Below are 27,543 nucleotides of genomic sequence, written 5' to 3'. Positions count from 1 at the left end.
GAATATTCTTAAAAACAAGTGTCCAATATACAAATGACTCATCATTTTCTGAACTAGAAATTCTAGTCAAGTAAAACAAAAAAATCAAGTTGCTTGTTTCAAACTGGCAAAATTCAGATGAAAAAAATTCAAACATGAACATCAGGCCTGCCAAGGCTGAGAAATGAAGCCTAAATGCAATCGATCAGACCTGTCTTATCAGGTTTACTATCCATTAGTGTTATGATCCAAGAAAGAGAAGCTCCGGTAAGTGACTGGACAGTTGAAATTTTTATCTGAATTTGTGACCCTGAGAAAAAGAAAGAAAAAAAAAAAAAAAAAAACTTTTTGAAATTGCAGAAGTTGTTCTTCAAATTTCACAATTAGGTACTCATAAAATTCAAATTATTATGCCCTTTCTTTGCTTCCGTATGTTGAGCTTATTTTATCAGGGCAAGGGATAGAGAAATGGGTCATTCTGTTTCTTTTTTACATTTTTTATATCATCTTAGGCTCACAGTAATATTACTAGCATGATGTGACCTTGACTTTTTTTTGTTTGTTTGTTTGTTTTTTTTTAAAGAAAACTAAGCTTATTCTGCTGTTCTTCTCACAGGAAGGAATCAACAGCGAAAATTTAAAATATTATCAACTGTGATGACATGCGTTACTTAATTTTTAAAACAATGTTAAAATTAACTTTCAAATTCATGTATTTAGTTTTTGAGGCTGTTTAGTTGTGTTTAGATCACAGTGCAAGACCCTGAAATTATTTGAATCCCATGTCAAATACAGTGTTGTCCTGCTGTGAAAGTGCAGTTTTTCAAGGAAATCTGCACAATGCATCAAGTCCTATTACTCAGTCTCTATGGAAGATTTAAAATGCCTTAATAAAAACAAATCAACAAAGAAATAATGTGGAAATGTGTGTGTATATCTCTCTCTCTCCTTTTAAGTATGCATTTACCGTTTGATAAGTAATTCATAATTTATTTCACTTTGTTTGTTTGTTATTATTTAGGCATTTTAAAATATTCCACAGTCTGCTGGGGAGGACTTTAGCAAATAAATGTTTATCATTATTATTATTATCATTGTTATAATATACTAGTAATGCCTATAAGAGCGTAGCAGAGCAGGTTGGTGGTTGGAGGTAGGGTTGGGAGGTATCTCAGGGTTGGCATTTACACGACTTTTGGTCTTTTTTTTTTTTTTTTTTTTCTCCACTTATTATTACATTCCTATATAATCTGCTTGCATATTAACACACCTGTTCTATTCATGACTCTGGCAACTCCGATATCCACCACCCTCTTCAGTCATCCTCCAGCGTTTCCGTCTTTATTTCATTCCCCATACTGCACCCTGCCCCATCCACCTGATTGGTTAGGGCTTGGTTGCTGTGAGTGACAGCCGCCTTTTCCAACCTGACTGGGTCCTGGGGTTCGGACAGCACGCTTTGAATGGTGGGTTCGTCCTGGAGGGAAGGGGATGGCGGAGACCAGGACACGCCTGTCAATCTGGACCCTTCTGCCTGAGGACCCGTCCCTGTTACTAGGGAGCGGCCAATCAGAGAAGTGCCCCTTTGTCCAGACAAGCTTCCTCTACCAAGGGTGGTAAACCAGCTGGGGAGCAGCGTGGGAACCTGAGCAAGGAGAAGAGAAGAGTGGGGAATGATTAGTACATTTTGTGGCTCAATCTGGATTTTCTTTATAGGAATTCAAAGTTTCTCCTGCGAATCTGCCCTCATCCTTTAATCTGAGACCAAAAAACTCCTTGATAAACGCAGTTGTACCGTGGAAGCAGTTTGTGTAGTTGGGCTGTACCTGGGTTGGAGAGGAAAGGTCAGCTCGACTGAAACCAAACTGTCTGGCTGAAGCTCTCTTGTCAAATAAAGACACCTCACAACCCTGTAACAGAGCAGCATATAGGCTATACTATAACAATGGCAGGAGAATATTGTCATAATGCATAATGCCTATTCTACTGCTGACCATACTGAAACTCTCTCTAAACATAAGGGGTTAAATATGTGACGGAATGTAAATTTAAACAGGCTACACAAACAACAAAGTAGATTCTGTAATGTTTCACACAGTTTAACTTGACTGACCGAGACAAAGGTCAATGAGCCCAACTGTACATACACTGTTCCACACATTGATACCGCCGAGCTGCTCGGTGCAAATACACTGCTATTGTGACCGAGCAGCTCTATTAGCAGGAAGATCAAGCTACATCTAGTTTACCGGGTCAGGGAAGTCGTTGCCATCCACCTCGTCGCTGTTGGACTGACCTCCTGGACTCTGAACCTCGATGCCGTGACTCTCCAAGATGGCTGCTTCTTCAAAAACACAAACCTGATCATAGCATATCGACCTCAATCAACACCACACTCAGATGCAAGCAAATGGTGATGCAAAGAATGAAGGAGTTCAGAGGCTGCATCCTGCTAATGCTGCTGGTAAAAACCATACCACTGCAAAAGGAAGAATTTCCAGGTGTCAAGATGAGGATATGTATTCCTAACTGATGCCCAGGTGTGTGTGTGTGTGTGTGTGTGTGTAATTCTACAGCTGTGTTTTTGATGAGCAGGATGGCATCTACGTGTTAAGTGCAAGGAACACCCAGGTGGTTAACAAGGATGTGTCCTGAAGAGTAAAAGCTCTTTTATGTAATCTGCTTCACGTTGAGTTCTTTAGTCACACTAAGACATACTGCATGTATAACTACTGTAACATCCACTACAGGAAAAACGCGCGTGCACACACACACACACACACACAGAGGTAGACATTACCAATGTTAGCGCGCCTCTTGATGTCTTTGCGGCGGTTGGCAAACCAGTTGTAGACCTTCAGAGATGTGACCCTCTCTAAATCAGACAGCTTCTTTCCTGTGACACACACGCACACACACACACACACACACACACGCACACACACACGCACACACACACACAAAATCACAGCTACATGGCTGCTGTTTCTCTGTCCTCTACTCCTTCAGTCTCTCCCTGTGGTTGTTTTTTGAAGTCAGATATTGTCGAGGCACCCTGAGCTTGGAAAAATAAACCAAATAGACTTCGTCTAGAATGGCTGTCGTGTTATCAGATGTTCAAATGTCAAATTCAGAAAATGTTTCATGAAGAAAATAATTGTTCTGAATAGTCAGGTTTTATCCCTCTTATGTCTCTCAGGTCTCGTTTTGTCGTGTTATATGTGATTGTAAATGAATGATGTGTGTTTTATGTAACTATGCGGCACTTACTTTATGTTTACATTTTAACCAGGTCTCTTGTAAAAAATATAATATATCTCAAGACACTTCCTGGTTCAATGAAAGTTAAATAAATTTAAAAAAAGAAAAAAAAGATTAGTTAACATCAAGTAAAACTGAATCAATTCCCCATTACTTATTACTTATGTATAATCATTTATTTCCACTCACTACTTACTAAATGATATAATTCATAGCTAGTTAATTTCAGAGAAACATCCATGAAGTTACACGCCAAAGAAGAGCTATGTGTCCTTGAGCAAGACAATGACCCCTTGCCTTTCACTCAATAAAAAGCTCCAACTGATTTAAGAGATAAATGCCTACTTTGTAACTGTTAGGGAAGCTCCAAAAACTAAAGAGTAAAACTATTTTGTAAATCAAGTGAAAGTTTACTAATAATCAATAATTATATTTATAATATTTGATAATGTACTATGGATTATGACTTCAGTCAAAGTCATTCAGCCCTGCTTTTACCTACCTGGTTTCTGAATGACAGCGTTGCAGGCAGTGGCAATCTCCTCTCTCTTTGCTTCATCAGGGTACTGGTTATCACTGAAGTAGCTTTGTACACACAATCACAACCACAACCACAACCACAACCAAAACCACACAGACACACACACACAGTTATAATGACACAGCAAATTAAACATTACACTGTTACATTTCAGCCAGTCCACTCCTCCTCCTCCTCCTCCTCCTCACCTCTCCATAACAGCCAGACACTCCTTCCTCCAGGTGAATCTGCTGCCCCGCCGCAGACGGAAGCCCCCAGGGGAGGCGCCAAAGGGGGGCGGGGCTTGTTGCCAGTCCATCATGTCCTCCAGGGCCAACGGGGCAGCTCGCATGGCCAGAGTGGCGCCTGAAGTCACAAACGCCATAAAGTATTAATAATAAAGTTTATATTAGTTTCAGTAAGTCATACTGAGTGATGCTTTAGACAGTTTCCCAGCTAATTCATACAATTTTATCCATTCAGTTCCTCCACCTAAAAATACATCTATATTATGGTAATGACAAGAAATCATTGTACATCATTTAGTATGTACCTTTAATGTATGTACACTTCACCTCACATTGTGAGGACAGGAGTGACCTCTGACATCCTTATGTTCATTTATTTTAGAGCCTCGAGCCAACGAACCAAATTAAACTCAAGAGACTCTTATCAAAGCATTGTGCCACTTGTTTTTTCCCAAGTGAAGACACAGGATAACTTGAACTAGACTGTACTCATTTTATCATACTGTACATTCCAGTAAGCTGACCTCAACTTGACACAATGTAGTCACTGTTCAGTCACAGGAAAACAGTTTAGTCTTTGCAGTCTTACTGTAATAAGGAACTTCTCAAGATGCTCATAAAAACATTAACATATGCCAGGACTCTTTCTTTCAAAAGACTCAAATAAGACTTATCTTACATCTACAACTCTCCAAATATCATAAACTGGTCCTCTGCTGCTAAATTATAGCTTTAAAAAAAAAAAAACACACACCTCATTTTAGTTCATATTGTAGTAATAGCTTTGAATACCAATGAGGCGAGGTAGATTACTTTCTGCACTAATGAATTAGAGCTGTCAGAACAGGATGTCCAGGGTCCTACTCAAGGACAGACATACATTGTCCATTATAACCCATACCTTTACAGATTTCCTATCTCTTTGTCTCATTATGTTACAGTAGTGAATGTCCTCATTTAGTCAAGGTCTAAATGCTCTGATTTTTGCTCAGTCAGCGTTAAGAAACTAAGTGTCACTGAAGTCAACAGTGACAGGCACGATTTCAGTGCAGCTGACTGGTTTATGAGAAACTTTTTATCCCTTTTTTACAGTATATTTTCACAAGTGAAAGAAGGGGAAGGTTATGTAGGAGATGTTGGCCTGAAGGTCTATGATGATGCTACCTGGGTTGGTCTTCTCCAGCTGGTACCAGCGGAAGAAGGCTCGTTTCTTCTGCTCACTGAGGTCCGATCCCTGTTGTAGGAGCCAGTGGGAGATTCGACTCTGACTGATCCCTGGGAGGAGGAGGAACTGAGTGAGATCTGAATCGTCAGTTGGCTGGATGCTTGCTGACATGCCACCTCTTTCTGGTACTGATTTAGTGGGCCTGGTTTAAGTACGGATGAAGTTGATACTCACCCGTTACCTGAGCAACCACAGCCTGGGAAATCCGCCTGTTCGCCAGGAAGGACTTAATCTCCTCCTTGATCAAAGCACTGTCCCTTCTACAAGGAGAGAATATACTGTTTACACAAAGTATAATAAATGTCTAGATCTCCAGCAGTTGGACATTACTAACACACATTGCACAAGACAACAGTCACTTTACTTAAACCAGCTGTAACTCAGTTTATGAACAGCAGTAGCTGTTGCAGCTCAATATGTGAAGGAATTTAAGGCCCAATTCTGTTGTAATATTCTCTGCTCTTCTGGTTGGATTTCATCTTCACATACACTCAAATCAATATCACTCTGACTGCTGCTGTCTGGCTGCAGACTACAGATGAGAGGCACTGGAGGGTGTGTGCGTGTGCGTGTGTGTGTGTGTGTGTACAGTATGCGTTAGCATGTAGGTGGTAATTCAGATTCAGTGTGCGCTATGAGCAGGCTTGTCGACCATCAGGCTTTTTGTTACAAAAAATTACAATAATCATAATTATGAGTAGTAATTATTGTCATGTTTCTGGCAAACAAAATACAGTTGGTAGGTACTAGTGCCTGTGCCCTAAGTACCGCCTCTCTTATATACTGTCAGCAACACTGTTTTTGGTAGGCTAAGGAAACATTTCCAAATGCATGTTGCATCAAGTTTGCCAACTGGTGAAACAAGTTTATGTTTGTGGTCTTTTTTTTTTTGCCCTTCTTCTTTGTTTAAAACTGACATGTTACCAGAGATTTTTGTCAGAAAACACACCTTTGCTCAGTGCCAGTGTGCCCACAGAGGAAAGGCGTCCTATACAATGCCCATGCTTAATAAAGCATTTTATCTGAGATGTGGAATACTGGTCTTTCCTTGGTTTAATCCCATTTGGGGCCGACTCCTCAAAAATGCCAGGTTAAGAAGCTCAGGGAAACAGATGTACGCTGCTTTATCAGCAGAGGGAAAGTTAAACAAACATACATTTGCCAAACCCCCCTGTTAGTCCTCATCTTTGAAGCCGTCCCGCTTGTAAAACCAAAGCATTATGTTAGAAAAAACTTCCAATACAGTATAAATCTCGTCTTTGGTGGGTGGTGTCTTTTGATGTAGAATGGGCTCATTGCTGCCCCTTCTGGCTGGTGAGGAAAACACCCACAACAACCGCAGCTGTCATTAACCGTATATGTAGTGGGTGTTTTCTGCCCTCCATCCCCAGGGGGCAGTAAAAAGCTCATTTTGACTGTGTTTTCAAACAGTATTTTTCAGTTTTCCCCGAGCTTCTCTATGGGAAGCATCTGAAACTGTTTCCCATGCGGTGGATGAAACTGTCCCAAATGCTGTGAGCTGGTTTGGCCTGGTTCATCCTCGTCTAGTCAGTCCTGTTCTAGCCTAGTCTAAGATAAGTCTGGTTTGGTCTTACCTCATCAAGTCCTCCACCTTGTCATCGACATCTATGTCCTCTTCACTGGCCTCAAACCCGTAGCCTGGTGCCGTCACACTGCCGCTAACCACACCAAGAGGAAACCGGGGTGGTGACAGCTTCCCATTGCTGACAGCAACTATACCATTCTGAGCTACCGCTGCCATGACAACAGGTGAGGCTACTGGAACTGGTAGAGGCAGGGAGGTGGTGTCATAGTTGTTATTAGGAGACAGTGAGAGTTGGTTGTCCGGGAAACTTGTCTGAGTGGCGGTGGAAGTCATGGAGGAAGAGGCGGTGACAGTGCTGGAAGAAGATAAGGAAGATGAAGGAGGCATGTAGGAAGGTTTATGGGTCAACTTGCGTCCATGTTGACGGTCCAGATGGTCCAGGGTGTCCAGGGCGTGGAGGACCTCCGCCTGGGTGATCCCCGTCCTCCTTAGCCTCTGGAGGAGGTCAATCTGCTCGATGGTGAAACGAGGCTCCTCACACTGCTGGAACATCCTGGAGGATATCATAACAACAATATTAATACCAAAGAAGGACTCTGCAAATTCATTCAAGTGCTTTAATTTAGTACAATTGTTCACTTAAGCACTCCCACTTTGTGACACTTTGCTCTTAGACTCCCTACATTTTGGAGGGAAATGTTGTTTTAGACAACTTGGCAGCTGTAAGGAGCACTACAGGCTTTATACTATGCAACACTTTTTCTGCGTAAGGAAATAAGTTGTACAATTTACCATATTTTACTCTCTATAATTTTTACTAAAGTAAGTAAACACAAATAATTATTCACAGTAAAAGTAAAATTAAGTAAAATTTAATGTTCTTAAGTAGTACTGATGTACAGTACCTAAAAAGGTACCCTGTGAAATTTTTGAACACTGGTAGCATTATGGAGCATTGTTTTTAGAGCGGGTCCCTCTTTTGTTTGCAGTGTACACACAGGTGGCATGACTCACATCCTGCTCTTCATTTGTAGCAGTAACGCGTTAAAGAAATGTAGCGACACTCCAACAAAGACAGAGAATGCTATCCAGATCTGAAGTGTATTACTCCAGGTTAAATAATACTTTTACTACCGTGAATATGAACCCCAATAATCACATAATGTTGCCCGTTTTTTATTTTTGTACAGTATGTTTTCAAACCAAATACATGCTCGCTTCAATGTGGCTTTGTTAGATTTACTGTTAAATCTTATCCATAGCCATATTTCATATACCGTGTATTCTTAAATGTATACTAATTTTGTGTCTTTTCTAAAATAACGCCATCATAATAATAGTCATTGAACTGAACTGAGAAAGGAGGAGCGCAAATGAGGAAGGAAAACAGAAATTAGATAGCACATCTGTCCTGCTGCTTTTCTTTCTGATGCTGAGAAGAAAAACAGGCCACAGCAGAGAATCAAAGTCAGCAGACATGTCAACACGTATATAGAGAGGGAGGGTGAGGTTGAGTGTTGTGTATGTGCACGCGTCTTGGGAAAAATGCCAAGGAAAATCTACATCTCAGGCAGCCAAGCTCCATACTTTCTCTCTCTGCTGCAGAGGATGAGTCATGCTGTAGATTGTTAGACAGTTAGACTGATACACAGGATCAATACAGGACAGCAAAATTATGGCAAAATGATTCTTAGCTTTTTTGTTTTCATTTAATAACAACTGATCAAAATTATTTGTCTTTAGTTTTTAGTTATTTTGTTGTACATTAATAGTTAAATACACTACATTTTCACTTGTTTGAGCCTAGTATTTCTTAAGTCTTGTTTGCAGTTCTTAAAAATATAGAACTTCATAAACACACAACCACACATGGCACCAGACTAACTTTTTACATTGGTTCGTTCGATTGTGAAAAAAAGCAGCACTACTGTGGCCTCATGAGTTCTCGTGTGGGCCTGGGCCACTGCACTGAATGCACTGCATGACAGACAAGAGTCACACAATGTCAATCATCTTCATTGATGAAAATGAATGTCTCATGTATTTGTTTGCCCTCTTATGGACATAATGTGCCAAAATAAATATTCGAATGGTGCAAATTAAGAGGAATAATTAAATTTATTTTTTGACCAATTCTGAAAGCACTACCTACTACTTCGGTACAATTTTAAGGTACTCGTACTTTACTTGAGTATTTCCATTTTATGCTACTTTATACTTCCACTACACTACTACATTTCAGAGGTTAATATTTTACTTTCTTTCACTACATTAATTGACAGCTTTAGTTACTAGTTACTTTTAAGATAAAGATTTACACAATGGATAATATAACAAGATTTTAAAATACAAAACACACACAGATTAAACCAGTGGTTTCGGACCTTTTTGGCTTCTGACTTCTTACATAAAGCAGTGTGTAGTCGGGGTCACATTTCAGATGTCTGTGAGTTGTTAACAGCTCCACCAAATGGTGATTTTTTTTTTCCCTAAACTTCTCACATGTTCAAATCTAATCTATCGAATCAAGTGAATCTAATGATATCATATGTAATAATATATCATTCAGAGGGACCAAACCAGTACTTTTACTTTTATACTTTAACTACATTTTGCTACTAATACTTATGTACTTTTACTTAAGTAGGATTTTTCATGCGGGACTTTTATTTGTAATGGACTATTACAATTACATTGCTGTATGTGTACTTTTATTTCAGTAAAGGATTTGAATACTTCTTCAACCACTGATCTTACCAGGGACAGGGGAGACAAGTGGTGCAGCAGTTACAGTGGCATGAAAAAGTTTGGGCATCCTGGTCAAAATTTCTGTTATTGTGATATGTTAAGTGAGTAGAAGATGAACGACATTTTAAGCAAGATTAGTGCATTATTTTTGTTTTGTGCAATTTTAGAGTGAAAAAAAGGAAAGGACAATGATACAAATCTCTTGGGCGACATTTTAACCTAATTGTTTTATACTGAAATGATAACAGACTCACAGCCGACCAGCGTGCACCTGCCCATATTCATATGATTTCCAAAAATAGAACTATATCATCTGGTGATCGCAGCACAAGAACTATTGAGGAATATACACTCAAAGCCTTGCGTTAAACAAGAACGATGCTGGTGCATCTTAAGGCAGACAAGTAAGCCTACCGTTTTTAGATAGTATGAAAAGTTGGCCGTCGAGCTGCAATATGCAAACTGCTGTTTGCAAAGTTCACACTTGACTTTTTGGTAATCCATTTTAACAAAATGCAGCCAAAGCGACAAATTCTTTGACATGGTGTCAATTAGTTTGGAGCCAACTGAGAGTAAATGTTCAGTAAATGTTAAATAAGTTAGACCTAGCAGTCTCTATTAGGTTGGATGAGTTCAAAGTTGTGAATGATGGGTGGGGTGGGGGGGGGGTTAGTGTGGAAACACCCCTACGTTTCCACAGGTAGTCCGTCCCTCCCACCGACGCAGTAAACAATGAATTAATCATGGAAGGCTATTGATGTAGCAATATAATCCTTACAACATTAACATTGGCGATTGTCCGACCAGTGAGAATTTGGTCTGACTAAAGCATATCAACCAAACACTCACCCAGTCAACTGGGAGACTACAGCCATACTAGAAAGGCAAATCAAAACCCCTGTTTGACTGCAAAAGACCCTCATGAAGATTTAGCAGACTCTGGAGTGGTGGTGCACTGTTCTACTGAGCAGCAATATGACCTTCAGGGAAGAGTCGTCAGAAAAAAAAAAAAAAAAACCTCTCCTCCTTCCTCACCACAAAATTCAACTTCAAAAGTTTGTAAAGGAACATCTAAACAACCCTGATGCATTTTGGAAAAAAGTCCTTTGGACTGATGAATTCAAAATAGAACTTTTTACCCGCAATGAGCAAAGGTATGTTTGGAGAAAAAAAGGTGCAGAATTTCATGAGAAGAACACCTGTCCAACTGTTAACCACTGGGACAAATTGGTCATGTTTTGGGTTTGTGTTGCAGCCAGTGGTACGGGGAACATTTCACTGGTTGAGGGAAAAATGGACTCAATTAAATACCAGCAAATTCTGAGAGCAAACATCACAACATCTGTTAAAAGCTGAAGATGAAAAGAGGATGGCTTCTAGAACAGGATGAGGATCCTAAACACACCTCAAAATCCACAGTGTACTACCTCAAGAGACGCAAACTGAAGGCTTTGCCATGGCCCTCACAGTCCCCCGACCTTAAACCTAATTCAAAATCTGTGACTAGACCTCAGAAGAGCAGTGCATGTAAAACGGCCCAAGAATTTCACAGAATCAGAAGGAAGGAAGGAAGAATGGGTGAAAATCCCCCAAACAAGAAGTGAAATACTCTTAGCAGCTACAAAAAGTGCTTACAAGCTTTGATACCTGCCAAAGGGGGTGTTACTAAGTACTGACCATGCAGGGTGGCCTGGGTGTTTCAGGCTCTTTTCCTTTGTGTTATTTTGAAACTTTAAAAGATGGAAATAAAATTGTGATCTTGCTTAAAATATTAAAGAAATGTGTCATCTTTAACTTTATGCCTTTTGGAACTATTCACAGCAACAGAATACACACACACACACACACACACACACACAGCATACTTTATGCTGTTATCAGATACAGAAAATGAAGGAAAAAGACATGGGGAACATATGCGCAACAAAAAGCAAGAACCCCAGCTGGTCCATGGCTGGCAACTTAACCCCTAGGCCACCAGGGCGCCCCGCCAAACGCCTCACCACCTTTTGCTGAACCTGCCTTCCTTTGCCTCACAGAACCTGACCATTATTACTTGTCTGAGTTTGGCTCTATTGATGGCTTTAAGAAGCATCTTAGGGGCTCCAAACCTTTTACATTTTGTAATGATGAGGTTCAGTGCAATTCAGTCTTTGCTCTATGTAACCTAAGATTAAGACAAGCAGTTAATGGTTAACTAAACACTAAGAAAATGTGACTTAAACACGTCAGTGAAAATCTCCCTTGAACTACTTTTTAATTGATGATGATACAAAGTTCTTGGACATTGCCTGAAACTCGTGACTAACGGCCCCTGGGTTTTATAAGTAAGGTGATATTTAAATTTCATTATAATCATTTCATTATAATCAAAAAGAAAAAAAGTAGGTTCAAATTCAGTCATCAGAGTTGACAGAACACTGGAATAAATCATCTGACTCTTGAAGCGGTGTTATACCTTACGCATGCTCGAGTACGTCAGTAAGGTCCGCTAAGATCCATGTGAGGTAAATTTCGTCATCAGAGGGTGTACACGAGGTTCTGTGAGGACATCCATGTACCCTCCAATTTCTTGTATCCGCACCAGTCCGTGCGGCCACTACGCTACAAGTGCACCAATTGCTTGCTGTAGTACGCAGTAGCATCAGAGCACATCCTACTGCAACAAGTGCTGGGTGGGAAATTTCAGTGCACCCAGCCATAAGGCAAAAACAATGATAACTGGCCTAATTTATCTGCAAAGTTGGTCTCTACTAGCCTTAATGGCAGGAAACCAACCGTCCTTTTAAAAAGGTGTGACTACTGTAAGAAGACACAGTGGCTTCTGGATGCATAATGACACCACGTGACTAAGAGGCAAACAGAACTTCTTCCTTCCTGTCCTGAGAAAAGAATCAGACAAATTATTTATCATAGCCTAGTATACAAGGGTGTATCCAACTTATAATGCATTTTTCCTCAACAATCATATCAAGGCAGGAAACCAACCTTTATGTACTTTATTTGCCACATTGGCTGCCAGATCAGTTTTAGTGTAAGCCTTCATTTGTTCACATCGATTTGGAATTAGGACCCATCCACCTAAGTTGGTGATTGTTGAAGTTCCTCACCATAGCTACAAAACAGTGACTTTCTAGGAGCTGCGCTCACTATGATAAAACAATAGCATTAGTATAGTAAGGAAAAGGTTTTCGCTGTACCTTATTAGAGTAGTCCAAATTTTCTCTTGTAGTTAATATCTTTATAAAAGGAGAGATGGAATCAAGTAAAATTGACAGAAATAGTTTGGGAACTATAGAAAAAAAATATTTCATGGTTTAGTTTTTAATGTATGTCAGCAGCTTTGGAAGTGGTAAATGACTGAGCTGAAGAGACTTTGGAAGAGCTTAGGATTCAGTGGACTGACAGCAAACCAGGAGTATGTGTAATTATGTGAGGGCGGTACAGACTATGCGAGCAAGGAGGGACAGAGGGACCAGCATCAAATAGTGCTGGCTCGCACTGCTGAACTCCTTAAGAGATCTCTGCTGCTCACAACCAGTGTAATACTTTAACAGTTTGACTCAAAAGGTGATGTGTCCTTCCAACTCACACAGTCCGGAAGTGTCCTTGTGCAAGTAACTGAAGCCCTACCAGCCCAAGCAGTGCTGCTCTGTAGCTGAACTTGACCTCTGACCTCCCCCATGGAGCAGAGAGCTTCCCAGCAGAATCCCCTGCGAGTTACATTGTAATCTATCAAGAACCTCTCCCACTGTGTCCATGTCTAGGCTTTGTATTACCATCCGGTTTACTCCTCAGACCAAAATAATTTCATGTTTGCTGTCCCCGAGGGCTTAGCTCTGAAGAAAGTCTAACAGGTTAAAGATAAACAGTATTAATATTAAAGAACCCAGGGACCTAAGACCCTAACCAGACGTGGCATAAACTGTATCCTCGTTGCAGACGTGCCAGCTGAGCATATAGACAAAAGTCATTTCATTATATTAAGCAACTTTTTAACCTGAAGCTGGAATTAACGAAAAAGAACAGCTGGCTCATGTGGCAGGAGACTTCACTGTGGTAGTCCCAAATGTCAGCGTAGCCCCGATGCACATCGTTCTCTCGAAATGATCAACTTTCACGTCGAATGACGTTGGGAAAAAATGGATTTTAATTTTGCCCTTCTTGCAGGAAAACAGGCATTCCCGATAGAGGGTGCATTAAAACGTTTAATTGATAATGAAAAACTCCTCATTTCGGCATTTCTCTAATAAATTAGCCCAATCTAAGCACAACAAGATAGTTCGTTTTATTACTGTCGTTCACCGTTATTATCGCACACGACAAAAAATACACCATGTATCGCGGCAGCGCGCGTTGTGCACCAACTCGAAAAGTTGACATTATGTTTGATTAAATGATCTTTGGTGAACTATGTGCATGCCGAATTGGAGACTGACTTTTTATTATTCAGATAAGACCGTTTCAATCAGTGTAGGTTGAGTGAGCCGTAGCCGCCGAGTAAAATGCCGCAGCACTGGCGAAATTTTTAAGGAGTTTTCAGATATCACTATACAGAGAAAAGGAAAGGTATCGGGCTAGCAGAACCGTTTGAAGACAGCAGTAGTTGGAGCTGCAGGACTTAAGTTACCTTAATATTCCAGTTCAAGAGCCTCCACGGACGTTTATTCCACCATATATCTATTGCCTTGGGCCGCCGGGACACACGAACACTGACAGTTTTCCCAAAATGTCTTCTCTGTTTCTAATTGGGTTTCAATCCGCCGTCAGACAGATTCGCCTTTTGTCCGGCAGACAGGCGCCATGTTGACACAATGACGCAAGGAACGACGGGTATCGCAGTTTACAGAACTTAGTGTACACACACACACGCAGAGGTGCCACTTTATTGGGAACACCTGGCTACAGTTGAGGGAATTCAATACAAAACCATGCAGTATTAGGCTACCCGTCCTCATGAGGTTTATGCTGTTTAGTTTAGCTTTAGTGCCAGAAAGGCGTTGAATCAATTCTATGGACGATTCTGAGGCTGTAGTGCTTGTGGATGTTTGTAATGTTCTGTTTAACCTACATTTTTAGGTTAGTTTATGTCTCAGGACAGTTCTAATAAGCAGCTTTGAAAACAACTTTTCAATTTTTTTGTTCCTACTCTTCTCATAAGCCGTAAAATAATTCCCTTTCCTTGTTTTATATGTTAAATTTTAGTCACAATGTAAACATTTAGTTGACTCTCACACACAAATACACACAAAAAGAGAAAAAAAAAAAAAATTCCCAAAGGTCGTCCTGCCGAAGTTACTGTTACACCTAATCATACTTACACTCTCTCCTCCTGCCTCGTTCTGTACCCACCGACCTGCTAAACATAGCCTGCGCTTGATCCTGGGACATTTGAGCAAGAGGAACCACACAATCAAATCCTGTTTTTCTTGTACTATACCGGCATGAAACAACTTCTGCAGGTGGAGTGTTTTTTTAATTATGGTAACCAGTGGTGTGCACAAAATCGAAAGGGCAGAGGTTAAACCTACTGTACATTACCTAAGCACAACCTGCCAGTACACAGGCCAGGGTAATGTTTACGTTTAGGGTTCTGTTTGACCTATTGTCACAAAAGCTAGGGGCTAACTAGATCTAACTGCAGCATTTGCACAGACCAGTAGGTCATTTGAGGGTACTTGGGCTGACCACTGGGTCAGTTTTATTAAAACCAGTTTTTATCCATGATGAAAACTAACTTCAGGATGAACAGCAGATAAGCATGCGTCATCATCATCATAACTTGCTGTTTGGCAATTTTGATTCGATAGAGGTGGTCTATGCTGAGCTGTCACTTTCAGTTAACTCTTTTGTAGATCTCAGGTAAACTCAGTAAGATGCTGAATCTGCTGCATTAAGCCAAAATATGATCCCACCTGACGTGGGGATGCATTTAAGGAGATATTTGTTCCCTCACTTTGATAGTCTGGTTGTTCATACAGGATTCTATGTTGTGTTGGATGTTGACTAATATAATTAAATCAATATGTATAACCCTAACTAATGAGGTACATCCTTTCATATCTAAATCCTGTTGCAATATTTACAAAACAGATAACAACACAACTGGACAATGCTGACGTTACTTTATTTATTGGTACAAAACATGTCAGTCAAGAGTACAGTATAAAATATAAAAATAAACGTTACTGACAACTAACATCTAGACATAGTGGTGACAGTTACAAACACAGCAGTTTTATTGTAAGAGAGGTGTATGTGTGTGTTCAGGAGGGAACCCAGATGTTGCCGTGTGTATCGGGAGCTTGGCTGTGTGGAATGTTCCAGATCCAGGGCTGATCTGAAAACAGAGAAAGAAAAGAAAATGTCAGTAAAATTAGAAGGATCCTGCATTTAATAATTACACTGGACAAAATGGCAGCATTAGTACCTGCCACAGTGTCTTCACTCACTCTCTAAGTGGAAAAGCATGCCTCAGACAAAGCTTAATATCACAATGGTTCCTATGACATTCCATTCATTATTGGTGGTCGTAGATTTTAAATAATGCCCCCATAAAACGCCCCCAAAATGCCAGATCTCAAATAGCACTTTGGAACATGGATGTCCATCATCAGTTAAAAAACTTTTTACCACCACTTTTCAACCCAGCAGGGGGAGAGTGTTACATAACATAGAGGGGTTGTTGCTGTCAGCTTATTTGACAGGTTGATGTTTAAGACAAAGTTCAGCCTGTGTTGTGTGGAATAAGTGATGTGCTATCTTATACCTCTTTACTGTGTCTTTGGAAGCTGGAGATTAAAGCAAGGCTATGGTTTTTGTATAAACGCAGTTGCTTTTTGTTGTTGAGTTCATCTAAGTGCCACTAGATGACACTGTAACTGCAATTAAGGCTAAACCTGCATCACAAGGTTTAACTGACCGGAGTGTTCAATAGAACTCTGAAGTTGAAATTTAAAAACCGGGGAACTGATTTTCTGCTTTACCATTACTAAGACACACTAGTACGAACAGCCTTATGACAGATTAAGTGATAATTTAACTAGGGTTACACCCCTGGAAGAACTTGCTCTAAACTGCAGTTAAGCTAGAGTCAAAGTGAGAGAGCAACAGACTCAATAAACAATCTGGTCTGTACATACATATATCCATTAGACATCATACACAAAACCACACATATTCCTGTACCTTTAGGAGTATAGCTTGTAGGGGGGAGGTCAAAGGGTACAGGGAAACCAGAGGAGGACGAGGAGACAGGAAATGGATTTTTGTGAACAGGGAACGTCTTCATGTCCTGTAAGGAAATTCATCGCAGAGTAAACAATAATACACTTCGATATAATTTAAACACGTATAATAATTTATTTCTACACTGCCATTCATATGTTTTGATGCTGAAAATGTTCAAAGGTTTGTTTGACAAATTTCTTTGGTGCCATATAACACATCATGAAAATCCCATTCAGTGCAGGCATAGTCTCTGCAGCAGTCAGACATCTTAGTATAGAGCTACTGTTTGTCCATGTGTGTTGCTCTTACAAAGGCAGAGGGCACGTAGAGGACTCCCAGCTCGTATGAGCGAACCATTATCTGAGTGTTGTTCTTTTCCAGTGCACCCCATGCTGCTTTGGACAAGTTGGCACTGAAACACACACATAAAGAAGGTTTAATCAGTTCATCTGTGTGATATGGAAAGGAGCATTTCAGCACCAAACTAATGTGAAATGATCATGTCTGACCATTTTCAGTATTGCGGGGAACACAGCGCATGATAAAAATGAACAAATACGAAGCTAGCGCACTCACCTTGTGACGAGGAACCAGGCAAGCTGAGTGAAATCTGGTGACGCCCTCATGTATGTCTTGATGTGTGGCATGGCATGACTTCTTCCTGTTGTATTCGCCTTCCAGCGGCTAAAGACAGACACACACACACACACACACACACACACACACACACACACACACACACACACACACACACACACACACAGGTAATATTTCACTCATCTGTTCAAATAAACTTAAAAAATGTGGTTCTATGGATCGAGCTGCATAAACTAACCAGTGACCAGCTACAGTATTTGGGGTATTATAAATGAAAAAAAACCATGGACATCATGACTAGCTAACGGGATCTACAGACGGCTTTCAGGTGATGGAACACAGTTGGGCTGTCATGTTGGAAATCCACCACCTGGCAACAGAGGCTAACAGCAGCTTTCTGAGGTTTAGTGGCTTCGTCATCTCAGAAGTGTTAAATACACGTCCACATGAATATTAGTCACCACACAAAGCTTGCTTGTCAACTAAATTAGGTGGTTACGCAAGCCAAACACACTGCTGATTAAAATCAGTTTATCTAAATCTTCCCGAATATATAAATGTCTTTATTTGGGTTCAGGTTGACAATTCACTTCCCTACTGGTGGACCTAAACCCACAGTACAACAATTTTCAGATATCACTCTTGCATTTATTAAGCATTCATTATGCATTTCGCCACTAGTAAAGCACAGCCTCAATGGACACCTTGGTGTTGCAGTGACAGCTAATTTGCTAAGAAGGCAGCTAATTTGAGGGCTACAAGATGAGAAAAAAGGACTGCAGTGTAACTACCAGTGAACCTTTACAGTAGGACTGAATTTTGATGAGCAGTAGTAATGAACTTACTGAAAGTAGGAGTGGAGCCAGAGCTGTTTCTGAGCTGTTTGGATGCTGTAGGGAAGAGATCCTCCCGCTGGAGCACGAAAAAAAAAAAATCAAAAAGCAATCAGCCAGTATAATATATAGTAGACGGATCAATGAATAAATAAATCAAGCACATTTAGTAAATCGATTCCAAAGTGATCATGGCCTCTGTGTCAACATTAACCTGCATGTGGTAAAGGTAATTTCTGTTTGTGCGTGACCTCTAAGACACATGATACATATTAGCAAATTATTTGTTTCAAATGTAAAAAAACATTACTCACCTGGATAGCCTTCTAAACTAGTCCGAACATCTTCTACTGATGGATACAGCTGCAAAATGTCCACCCATTAGCTACTCACTTTAGAAATTCAGTCATCTCTAATCTCATTTTCTGAAACTGGTTTACGGTTCTGTGAGTCTTATACAGTACATTTTTGCAATTGACCAAAAATGAAGAGAGATTAGTCAGCAGTTCTAATGGGACAAATAGGAGTTCAATTTTCTATCGGGCACCTGACAAAAAAGACAGAACACTGCCAAGATCACACAGAATTGAAAAACAGATGTTCACCGAGTCTGAAACCCATTATAAATCCATTTTAGGCGTTTGAATGTCTTGCAGTGACTGTAAGGAAGTCTAAACATGTAACCTCAAAATGACTCTTCTATTATTTACCAGTTGAAAGCTGAGGCAAATGCTAAAAGAACCTTAGTAAAAGTAGTAGCAGCAGTCAAAGAAAACTCCATTTGTGTTGTATTCATTTGTACTGTTTCTCTCATAGTATTTGAATACTGCATCACAGAACCAAAAGACCAAATCAAGTTTGTGCGGGAGGAACGTACCAAGTGCATGGGAGGGTCTGAACGGAGAGAGGATTTCCCCAGCGTGGTCAAGGTGCACTGAAATTCCCCCGCCAACCATTTGGTCTTATCCAGTCCCATGGAGCCGATACTGGAGAACTGGCCAATCACAGGCCACCGTTCATTGCCGGGAATTGGCTCTGTGTGGTTATGCAACAGCTAGAAAAATGAGAAGAAGAGAAGAAAGATATGATGAAAAAAAATAAAAAAAATAATCACAGTATAACCCTATAGAAACTATGTTAATTTGACAACATCCTTAAGAGCGGTCAGTCCTGCGAAAATGCCCTTTCTTTTTAGTTACATTAGATGACACAGAGCATTTAGGTATTACATTTTTTAATTCATCAGGTAATCAGGGTGATACGTTGAACTAACACCTGTTCCCAATGTAATACACATAAGCAAATAATGCAGTTTCTTTGGAAAACGCCTTTTAGTGATAGGAACAGTTCTTCTAAAGTTCTAACTAAAAGCCAATCAGCATTCAATTTGAACATCTGACCTTTCTCCCAAGCTTACCATACATTTTTAGATCGATATCCTAAATTCCAGGGATCCATTCATTTCAAAACAATATGAAAATCAATGTACAGATGCTTGAGCCTTATCACAGATAGCACAGTCAGTGTTAAGTTTGCTTTGTTACTGGGTGGTAATGCAATATGGGATTGTTTTGTGTTTGTGTGATTTTTAAAGTCAGCTGCTGAGCAGAAACATTTATACTACAAGAAACAGCCAAATTCACAATGTCCTTTCCACAGCATCCGTGTTTGCCCATTGATTAATGTCACTGGTTTCAATCTCCATATTTTTCCATTTATGCAAAGCAAACTGTCACATCTCTATCACGTTGGAACTTCCCACAAAAAAATGTAATGACATCAGCATAGAAGAGTTTTTAGAAGTGATTTCCAACGCACTGCCATACAACCACAATAACTTTTGAAAAAAAAAAAAAATAGAGATGATGTGAGAGTTTGACGACGGATTGATTAAAATTTCAAATCTCTACAAAGCATTTATGTAAAAGTCCTGCAAAGTGGTTGGTGATTGTGATTTGTAGCCAAAGCAAAATCTCTATATTAACTCATAAACTTTTTGCTCTCCATGTCATTTATGTAAAGCAGCACAGTAAATAGAAAAATAGACTCACAACACTGCACTGAAACCACAAAACACCCTGCCCATCTCTCCTTGAAGAGAAAATATTAGACGCAACTATAAAAAACCTAAGCACACTATGAAACTACTGGCAGCTATTGACTTTTCTGTCTTGGACAACTGTACATTAGCGACATGTTAGTGAGAGAATAGCAGGATGAGAGAGAATTAGAGAGGAACAAAAGGACATTTTTACCTTCCTCAGCCTCAGGTGGCCCCAGCGCTCCATGTCTGAACCAACATACCTGCCTGGGGTTGAGCCAACCAAATACACCCTGATACGAAAGAATAACATTAGTGTAGCCTGTATTCTAGCTGTTACATTCATGAACAGCTGCACTGAACTCAGTCACAGCTGCACGATCATCATTTAATAACAAGCTAATATAAATGTTACGGGGTTGGGTGTGAGAGCCATTGTTGTATCTCCTTACATCTCAAGAAATTTTAACATAGAGTCTGCATCTCATCTGTACAGAATGTGCGCACACATGTATCTGCAGGTGCCTCATGTTTACCTGGTCTCCGACAGGTCATGCTCTTTGATTCGCTGGATCCACTCCTCGAGTTCTGGTGCGCGGTACGACGCCAGGTATTCCACTAGGTCCCTCTTAAAAAAGGTGGGCGATTCACCTGCAGTCGCACTGCTGCCCTTTGGTAACCGTGGAAACAGAGGGCTCATCCACATCCTGGTTTGGAGATAACAGATTCAGGGGCATGTCCATAACCAAACCATATATCTAGGTACCATGCAACAACAATGAAACTGCTCCTTGGTTAAATCGTGGTTAAAAAAAAAAAAAAAAAAAAAAAAAGACTTCAACAGACAGACTCACCCTTGTGTTTTCTGGTACCAGTCAGCTCTGATGAGATTGGAGGTCAGAATAATGACTCTGAAGCCTTCCTCGTACCACAGCAACATCATCTTGCTGCACAAAAGACACATCAAAATATTAATAATTTCATGCAGAATGTACAGGGAGTTTAAAATTACTTAAAAGATCACCTTACTCCCAGCATAGCTCCAACCAGCTTCTACCAGTCTAACCAGTCCAATTGGTCAGGCAAACTGAAAACACCAGTGTGGATGTACAGGGCCTTTACAAGTGTGAAAGCTAGAGAGGTTCCAGCAGCAACGTCCTAAAGTCAGCTGATGTGCGAGCAACAGCAACAACAAAGGAAAAATCAGCAGGTACAATACCAGGTAAGGAAGGACATTCTTACGTGTGGTGAGTTCCAAAAGCAATATCCAGCTTGGCCTGTCGCAGAAAATCACACACATTAGTCCCATTTAAAGATTCAAACAGCCTCACTATGAGGAATTTCCCAGTGTGACTATTTTACTTTACGGATCATAGTGTGCATAATATCAATAAAAATGGCACTACAGAAGAACTGATGTTCACAAACGGTTCTCTGTGGCGGTGAGACTGTACCTGACAGAATCGAACATGAGGAAAGGGCTGCGCCTGCTGGACCAGCCGGGCCTTGGCCTCCCTCTTATCTCCATGGACAATCAGAACAGGACGGTCCCTGAAAACACAGCACAACTTATTTTAGTGATTCAGCTTGATTTAATGCATGGGAAAAGAATAAAGGAATTTCAAAGACGCGTTTGTAAAACCCTAAACCTAGCCATAAAAACAATCTCCTACATGCTTAAAAGATAGTTTCATAGATTTACTGAGCTGTCTCTTTTTAATTCTGAGTCACTGTTAAATAAAAGTATTAAGTAATTCTTGGCTAGCGCCAGAAGTGCACACTACATTAACGTATGTTGAAACAAGAGAGCTTATTAGACATTTTTCTGATTTTTTTTTTTTTTAATTCATGAGAAAGCAGCTCATAGAAAGTAATGCATTTGCAACTATATTATACAAGCCATACTACACTAGAGACTACACAAGATTTCCACTAATCAGGAAAGTGGGATTATCGTTGTGATAATGTGATGGCATCAAAGAAGCAGAACTTACCTAAACTCTGATGAGTACTGCTGAACCATCCAGGCAATGTCAAAGCAGTAGTTAAACTATGAAGAAAGAGAGTAAATTAATGGCCGACATCCCCTCCAAGACAAGCTAGCAGCTCTGTGAGGCTGTACTGAGCTAAATGCTAATGTCGGCAGGCTAACACGCGCAAAGTGACAACGCTGACATGCTGATGTTTAGCAGCTATAATGTTGACAATGTTGACCATTTTAGTTTAGAATGTTAGCATGCTCACATTCCCTAATGAGGACTAAACACAAAGTATAGCTGAGGATGATGGGAATGTCATTAGCTTCTCAGATATTTTGTTATAACACCATATTTAGTTTTTACCTGATGACGACACTAGATAAAAAATTATGGGAATCACTAAAGTCAGTGGGATTCCTTGTCTGAGCATAAAACTGTACAAAATATCATAGCAATGTAGCCACTAATTGTCAAGACATTTGTCTAAAAAAAACTACAATGTCAGGCTCATGGTGGCACTAGTGAAAAAGTCAGGGGATCACCAAAGTCAGTGGGCTTCATCCTCTGGAGACCATGAATATCTAACAAAGTAGTGGGCTGATGGACCAACTGACGGCCCTAGAGCCACGTCGCTAGCGCGGCTAAAAGACAGGACATAAAAGAGTTTCTATGGTTACCCACCTGAACAGATTCTTTCAAGGTCCCAAATAATGGAGAGAGAATGTCTAGATGAAAGGAAAAAGTAAAGATTACTTAATAAAACTAATTTATAAAAGACTGATGATGACTAATGGTGGTAGCTATACTCCACTGATTTCAAATGTGGGACGTCTGCAGCAGGAAGATCCCCACAGGAATCAGCAGGCACAAACAGACACAACCTGGTCATGGGGGATTAAACCTAGGGCCTCCATTTTTGCTAGAGGGTCTCTTTACTCATGAGGTCACGTTGCTTCCCTTTGATAAAGTCAAAAACCAAAAGTGAGCAGTGTTGTTCTAAGTGTTAACTGAGGACAGGGATTGACACTCAAATACTCAGACTGGTAACTTTCTTCTTTACCAGTGCCTCAAACCGGTCATGTTGTGTTTTTATCTTGACACGTCAAACCAATTTGCACGAGACTTTATCAAGCGAAACTTTTCTCACCTCTAATGTGCAGTGCTCCATTGTTGTATTTCCTGTCCAGGCCTGTGACTTTGTTGAGGTAAAACCTGTAGGTGTCATTCAGACAAGGAATACTGGACTCAAAGAAGTCCTCTGGCTCGTCGATATAGTAGAGCCGGCCGTGGGGACTGGGAGGGCGCTCATTCTCCACCTTCAGTTTCTTTGTTTTGGGGCTTGGAGGTGCCTTCTTTGGTAGGTTACTGAGACTCTTCCCCTTCACATCTCCATCATCTTCATCACTATCTGAAAGAGCCCAGCCTGAACGGTCTGACACCTCTTTCTTCCGCTTTCCAGCCAATGAGGGGCTAGTTTCATACTTCACTGGATTCAACTGGTTCATTGCAGCTGACTGTCGTGCCTCAGAGCCAATGACAAGTGAGGATACAGGGGGTTTAGCTGGTTCAGGTTTCACCTCCATAGTGGCCGGTACTGGTTTCGGTTTGGGGCTGGGGGGAGAGGCAGACCAACGTGGGCTGTGCTTGGATACAGCAGGTCGGTGGGGCTTAGTTCCTGTAGTCCCGGAGGGAGGAAGATCCTCATCGTCGTCATCACTGCTGGAGATGGTCCACTTGCCGTACTGACTGTCCTGCGACATGCCTGAGCGGAGATACAGAGAGTTCAAACATCAGCTGATCCAACAGGATGAGGGAGCCTATGGTTAAGGCACTGGTCTGTCATGCTGAACGGGCCTGAATTAAGAGAATACATGTGTCCAAGCATTTAAAAGGCTGAGCACATATTGATATGGCTGAAATCGTACCCTGCTTTTACCTCCACCTAAAGGGAGATAAATTCAATTTTGAATAATACAGTATAGTTTGCAGCTAAGACAGAAATTATATACTTGGGTGTGTCTCTAACTAAAATGCACAAGTAAAAAGAATCGATAAAGATACTCAGGCTATTCAAACTGGGGTTTAGAACGTGTGAGTGGACAGAATGCTTACAGACATGTTAAATTAAATGCTAAGAGGAAAAAAAAAAATGCCTCAAAAAATGTACAGAATACATGAATAAGAATTAGCTACAAAACAGTACTCAGCAGGGAAAACAAAATAGCTTATTTAAGATGTATTAAGTAACAAATCTGCAAAGATAATACAAGGAGAACAGAGAGTGCAGTGAGCAACAAATGGAAATGAGAGGATGATACTCTACTGTTATGAGGAGCCTCATAAATGTACTGGCCGAGTGTGGGCTTTGCTTTACCACGTCAGGTTCGTGAGCCGCAGCACAGGTTACCGCCGTTGCGAACGCAGAGACGCGTACGACTAAAAGCTCCCGCTGAGCAAACCTCATACAACGCACTTCCATGAAACACGGCACGGCGCAGGGTGTGAACTCGGAATACGTGTCCGGGTCGAAACTCTGTCTTGTCATTGTCGTTCCGCCAAATCGCCGGGATCTCAACACAAACCGTGGACCGCATATGATACAAGCAGGGACTCGTTAATAGCTTTCACAAATAAGGGTTTGTACGCAAGCATGGCCAACGAGATCCAGATAGTTTCACCGTAACAGAATCTATTTTATTATTATCATTATCATTATTATTGTTGTTGTTGTTGTTGTTGTTATCGGCATATTTTGTCTATGTTTGTAAATTTGTATTTTTAAAAACTTTTACTTTTAAAAATAATCATACATTTGTTTGGTTTAGTAATTGTATTAGCCCGATTATTTTGTTTATTAAGTTAGTTATTCTGTGTATGTAAATTATATTGTTAGACAAATTAATTGGCCCACTCCATGATGACTGAGGACCTCCAGCCACTCTATCAACATTAGTCCAGTTTATATGGAGACTGGAGACCATGCTAGGTTAGGGCTTTCTTACACGCTAGTTGTCCCCCTTTTTTTAATCTTATCTCAGAAATCATGAATCATAAGTCACTGCTGGACTGGAGCACTGACTGAAAGTTAGGTGAGGTTACAGTAGGCTATTGTTACAAAGCACAAGGAATACAGGAATCACAAGATGCCCAGATGTGGACGAGGTTTATCCTGAAGAAACAGATGTAAGAAACACACATGACAGGTTATGGGGGGACCCCACACAGTACAATACAGTACTCCAGAGTGTGGAGCTCCAGATTCAGTAGGGGCAACAATGGCAGATAATAACTAAACTAAATTTATTTTATATCCATCCAGACAAATCACAAAGAACTTTGTAGAACAAAAAAGGCTCCGAATAGATATTGTTAAAAAATCTTGGCATCTGAAAATAGTAGGCGAGCAGCTTGAGAGCCCAGTCTTCTTTTGAATCAATTTTCAAGTGCTGATAATAATAAGTAATGATAATAACGGTGTCACACCTATCCCTTTAAGCCAAAGTCAGGCTCTAATGAACTTAAGTTATAGCACAGTCTTTGCCACTGTGGCAATGCTTGTCACATCCCCTCTGTGGAAGTTCAACAAGCTCTAGAAAAGCACATCTTCTCCAATGCCATGACTAACAGCAACAAGGACCATGCTGAAGAAGAATATCATAAAGTTAGAAAATTATGTTGAGGATAACCAGAATAATGAAAAGCAATGTCTATTCTGCACATAAGTATGCTGATTTATCAATATCCATTATTAGCGAGAGTAGAATGAGTTAATTCAATTTGGGTTCCTATTGAAAAAAGGTTTTAAAAGCACTGTCTCCATACATTCATTCAGATCCAAATCTCCTTTAATGCGTATAAAGTATAAATTGAAGGGGCTTCATGTTTGAATTGTGACTCTTTGGAGCAATACCACTGTTCCTTGCTGGTGACCTGTAAGACACAAGCATTTCTCAAGAGTTTGTCAGCTTCTCTGCTCTTATTCATGTAAATTATGTGTTTGAATGTTGTTGGTGTCCATTTCTGTTGTCTTTGACTTGTTTTTCAGTGTTTTAAATTGACTCATAGGGCATGTTGAATGGATTTCTGTCAGTTGTTTGACCTTGACTATTACTTAGTACGACTTCTATGTAATAAAACATGTAAACAAACAAAGAGAAAATGAATGTAATTTGAAATGAATACTTAATTTAATGCTATTAATTGGTTATTATACAGAGATTGTTGTTTATTGTGAGTTACTCCTCAGTACAATCATGGAATCAAAAAGTCATCATGTTCCAGATGAAACTGAAGGAGGACAGACTCTTTAGCTTTCCTCCTGCAGTTCATTCAGCTTATTATCAGTTGCTACTTTGACCAAGGATATGTCCTCTTCTGGCCCTCTAAGGTCCTGACCTGACGGACAGTCTGGATGGAAGCAGCAGTCTCCATCTCCTCAATGCCGCGCTCTCTGGCAGTGTTCATCGTAGTCCATCAGTTTAAAGGATTTTGAACAGTCGTCAGATCTCTTGTACGTGGCTTTGACCGTTCACCTGGCCACTCTGGCGCAGACCCCAAGGAGAAGAGTTTTTGGAAAAGATCCAAACCCAGAGGGGCAGGGAGCTGCTGACTTATCCAGCAGTTTGTCAGCCTCAGCTTTGTTTTCAATCCCTGGTCCTTCTGGGAGGAACATCAGGGCAGTGTCCACCACCTCTGGTACCAGGAGCTCAGTGCTCTGTTCAAGCTCCAAGAGCTCCGCTGGTTTTGTGTCCTCTGCAGAGAGTGGACTGCCTGCTACCTGAAAGCCAGCGAAAGTTTTCAGCAGCTTTTGAACAGGGAAGAGAGGAGGGTTCTACATCCTCCTCTACTTGTGGGCAGATGACTGAGACGAACATTTTGAAGGTCCTCCAATGTGACCTTCAGAGACACAGAATGAAGACCGAGTGACTGTATGTAACAGATACATATACTGTAGATTATAAAGGTTTTTTGTCCTCACCTTCCTACTGAACAGCTGTGACAGGTGCTTTTCTTTGTCCAGTTCTTCAAAGAACTCTTACTCTGAACGAGAAAAAAGCAGTATACATAATGTTATTTTTGGGTGGAACAGGTGGAAAACATGGCAGAGAAACAACTATGTCCTTGGACAGAGGCAAGATCAGGGACTTATTATAAAATTACACAATTTTACAATTTTACACAATGTGCTATTTCACATTTTCCACACAGTTTAACACAGATGATGATTCAACTGAGCACAAAGCTACCTGTTCTCTGTATGCGCTGTCAGTATGGGTAGCTAAGTTTGCTCTGCCTAGCCAGCCCAATTTTACCACGCTGTGTAGATGACTCCTGCT

The 27,543-nt window shown here is 40.5% G+C and overlaps 2 protein-coding genes across 6 annotated transcripts; both read right to left on the bottom strand.

Annotated features, from left to right (window-relative positions):
• Window positions 1-549: 549 nt before the first annotated feature.
• Window positions 550-14,345, bottom strand: LOC120807407 (homeobox-containing protein 1-like). 4 transcript variants are annotated; one of them, XM_040115444.1, is made up of 10 exons: window positions 14,158-14,345; window positions 6,829-7,332; window positions 5,408-5,493; window positions 5,173-5,283; window positions 3,970-4,126; window positions 3,743-3,825; window positions 2,780-2,875; window positions 2,229-2,323; window positions 1,806-1,889; window positions 550-1,624 (listed from the first exon to the last, which is right to left on the bottom strand). In XM_040115444.1, the coding sequence occupies exons 2-10, from the start codon at window positions 7,329-7,331 to the stop codon at window positions 1,295-1,297; spliced, it is 1,545 nt and encodes a 514-aa protein (XP_039971378.1). In that variant the 5' UTR covers window position 7,332; window positions 14,158-14,345; the 3' UTR covers window positions 550-1,294. The 4 variants fall into 4 exon arrangements, with proteins under 4 accessions (XP_039971378.1, XP_039972218.1, XP_039973025.1 ...); XM_040116284.1 differs by having other exon boundaries at window positions 2,229-2,320; XM_040117091.1 differs by having other exon boundaries at window positions 2,229-2,317.
• Window positions 14,346-15,637: 1,292 nt separating this feature from the next.
• Window positions 15,638-24,753, bottom strand: tdp1 (tyrosyl-DNA phosphodiesterase 1). 2 transcript variants are annotated; one of them, XM_040139457.1, is made up of 16 exons: window positions 24,531-24,753; window positions 23,355-23,969; window positions 22,889-22,932; window positions 22,223-22,278; window positions 21,683-21,779; window positions 21,471-21,505; window positions 21,083-21,175; window positions 20,765-20,935; window positions 20,443-20,521; window positions 19,065-19,241; window positions 18,502-18,550; window positions 18,200-18,266; window positions 17,334-17,441; window positions 17,067-17,169; window positions 16,716-16,821; window positions 15,638-15,867 (listed from the first exon to the last, which is right to left on the bottom strand). In XM_040139457.1, exons 2-16 carry the CDS (start codon window positions 23,965-23,967, stop codon window positions 15,794-15,796), a joined length of 1,872 nt encoding a protein of 623 aa, XP_039995391.1. In that variant the 5' UTR covers window positions 23,968-23,969; window positions 24,531-24,753; the 3' UTR covers window positions 15,638-15,793. The 2 variants fall into 2 exon arrangements, with proteins under 2 accessions (XP_039995391.1, XP_039995380.1); XM_040139446.1 differs by having other exon boundaries at window positions 24,582-24,751.
• Between the last annotated feature and the right edge of the window lie 2,790 nt (window positions 24,754-27,543).

Source organism: Xiphias gladius, chromosome 1, assembly GCF_016859285.1.
Source record: "Xiphias gladius isolate SHS-SW01 ecotype Sanya breed wild chromosome 1, ASM1685928v1, whole genome shotgun sequence".
Classification (NCBI taxonomy): domain Eukaryota; kingdom Metazoa; phylum Chordata; class Actinopteri; order Istiophoriformes; family Xiphiidae; genus Xiphias; species Xiphias gladius.
The sequence above is the reverse complement of the archived record's forward strand: the minus strand, read 5'-3'. Positions and strand labels throughout refer to the sequence as shown.

Bases quoted from the DNA above. Each gene is read 5' to 3' on its own strand.
- tdp1 (XM_040139457.1), bottom strand. From the start codon at position 23,967: ATGTCGCAGGACAGTCAGTACGGCAAGTGGACCATCTCCAGCAGTGAT. The intron at 22,933-23,354 runs GTGAGAAAAGTT...CCTTTCATCTAG, and splicing joins TGGAGCACTGCACATTAGAG to ACATTCTCTCTCCATTATTT. The intron at 20,936-21,082 runs GTGAGTCTGTCT...TCTCCAAACCAG, and splicing joins TGGTACCAGAAAACACAAGG to GATGTGGATGAGCCCTCTGT.
- LOC120807407 (XM_040115444.1), bottom strand. From the start codon at position 7,331: ATGTTCCAGCAGTGTGAGGAGCCTCGTTTCACCATCGAGCAGATTGAC. The intron at 1,890-2,228 runs GTAAACTAGATG...GCTCTGTTACAG, and splicing joins GCAACGACTTCCCTGACCCG to GGTTGTGAGGTGTCTTTATT. The intron at 1,625-1,805 runs GTACAGCCCAAC...CTCCTTGCTCAG, and splicing joins ACCTTTCCTCTCCAACCCAG to GTTCCCACGCTGCTCCCCAG.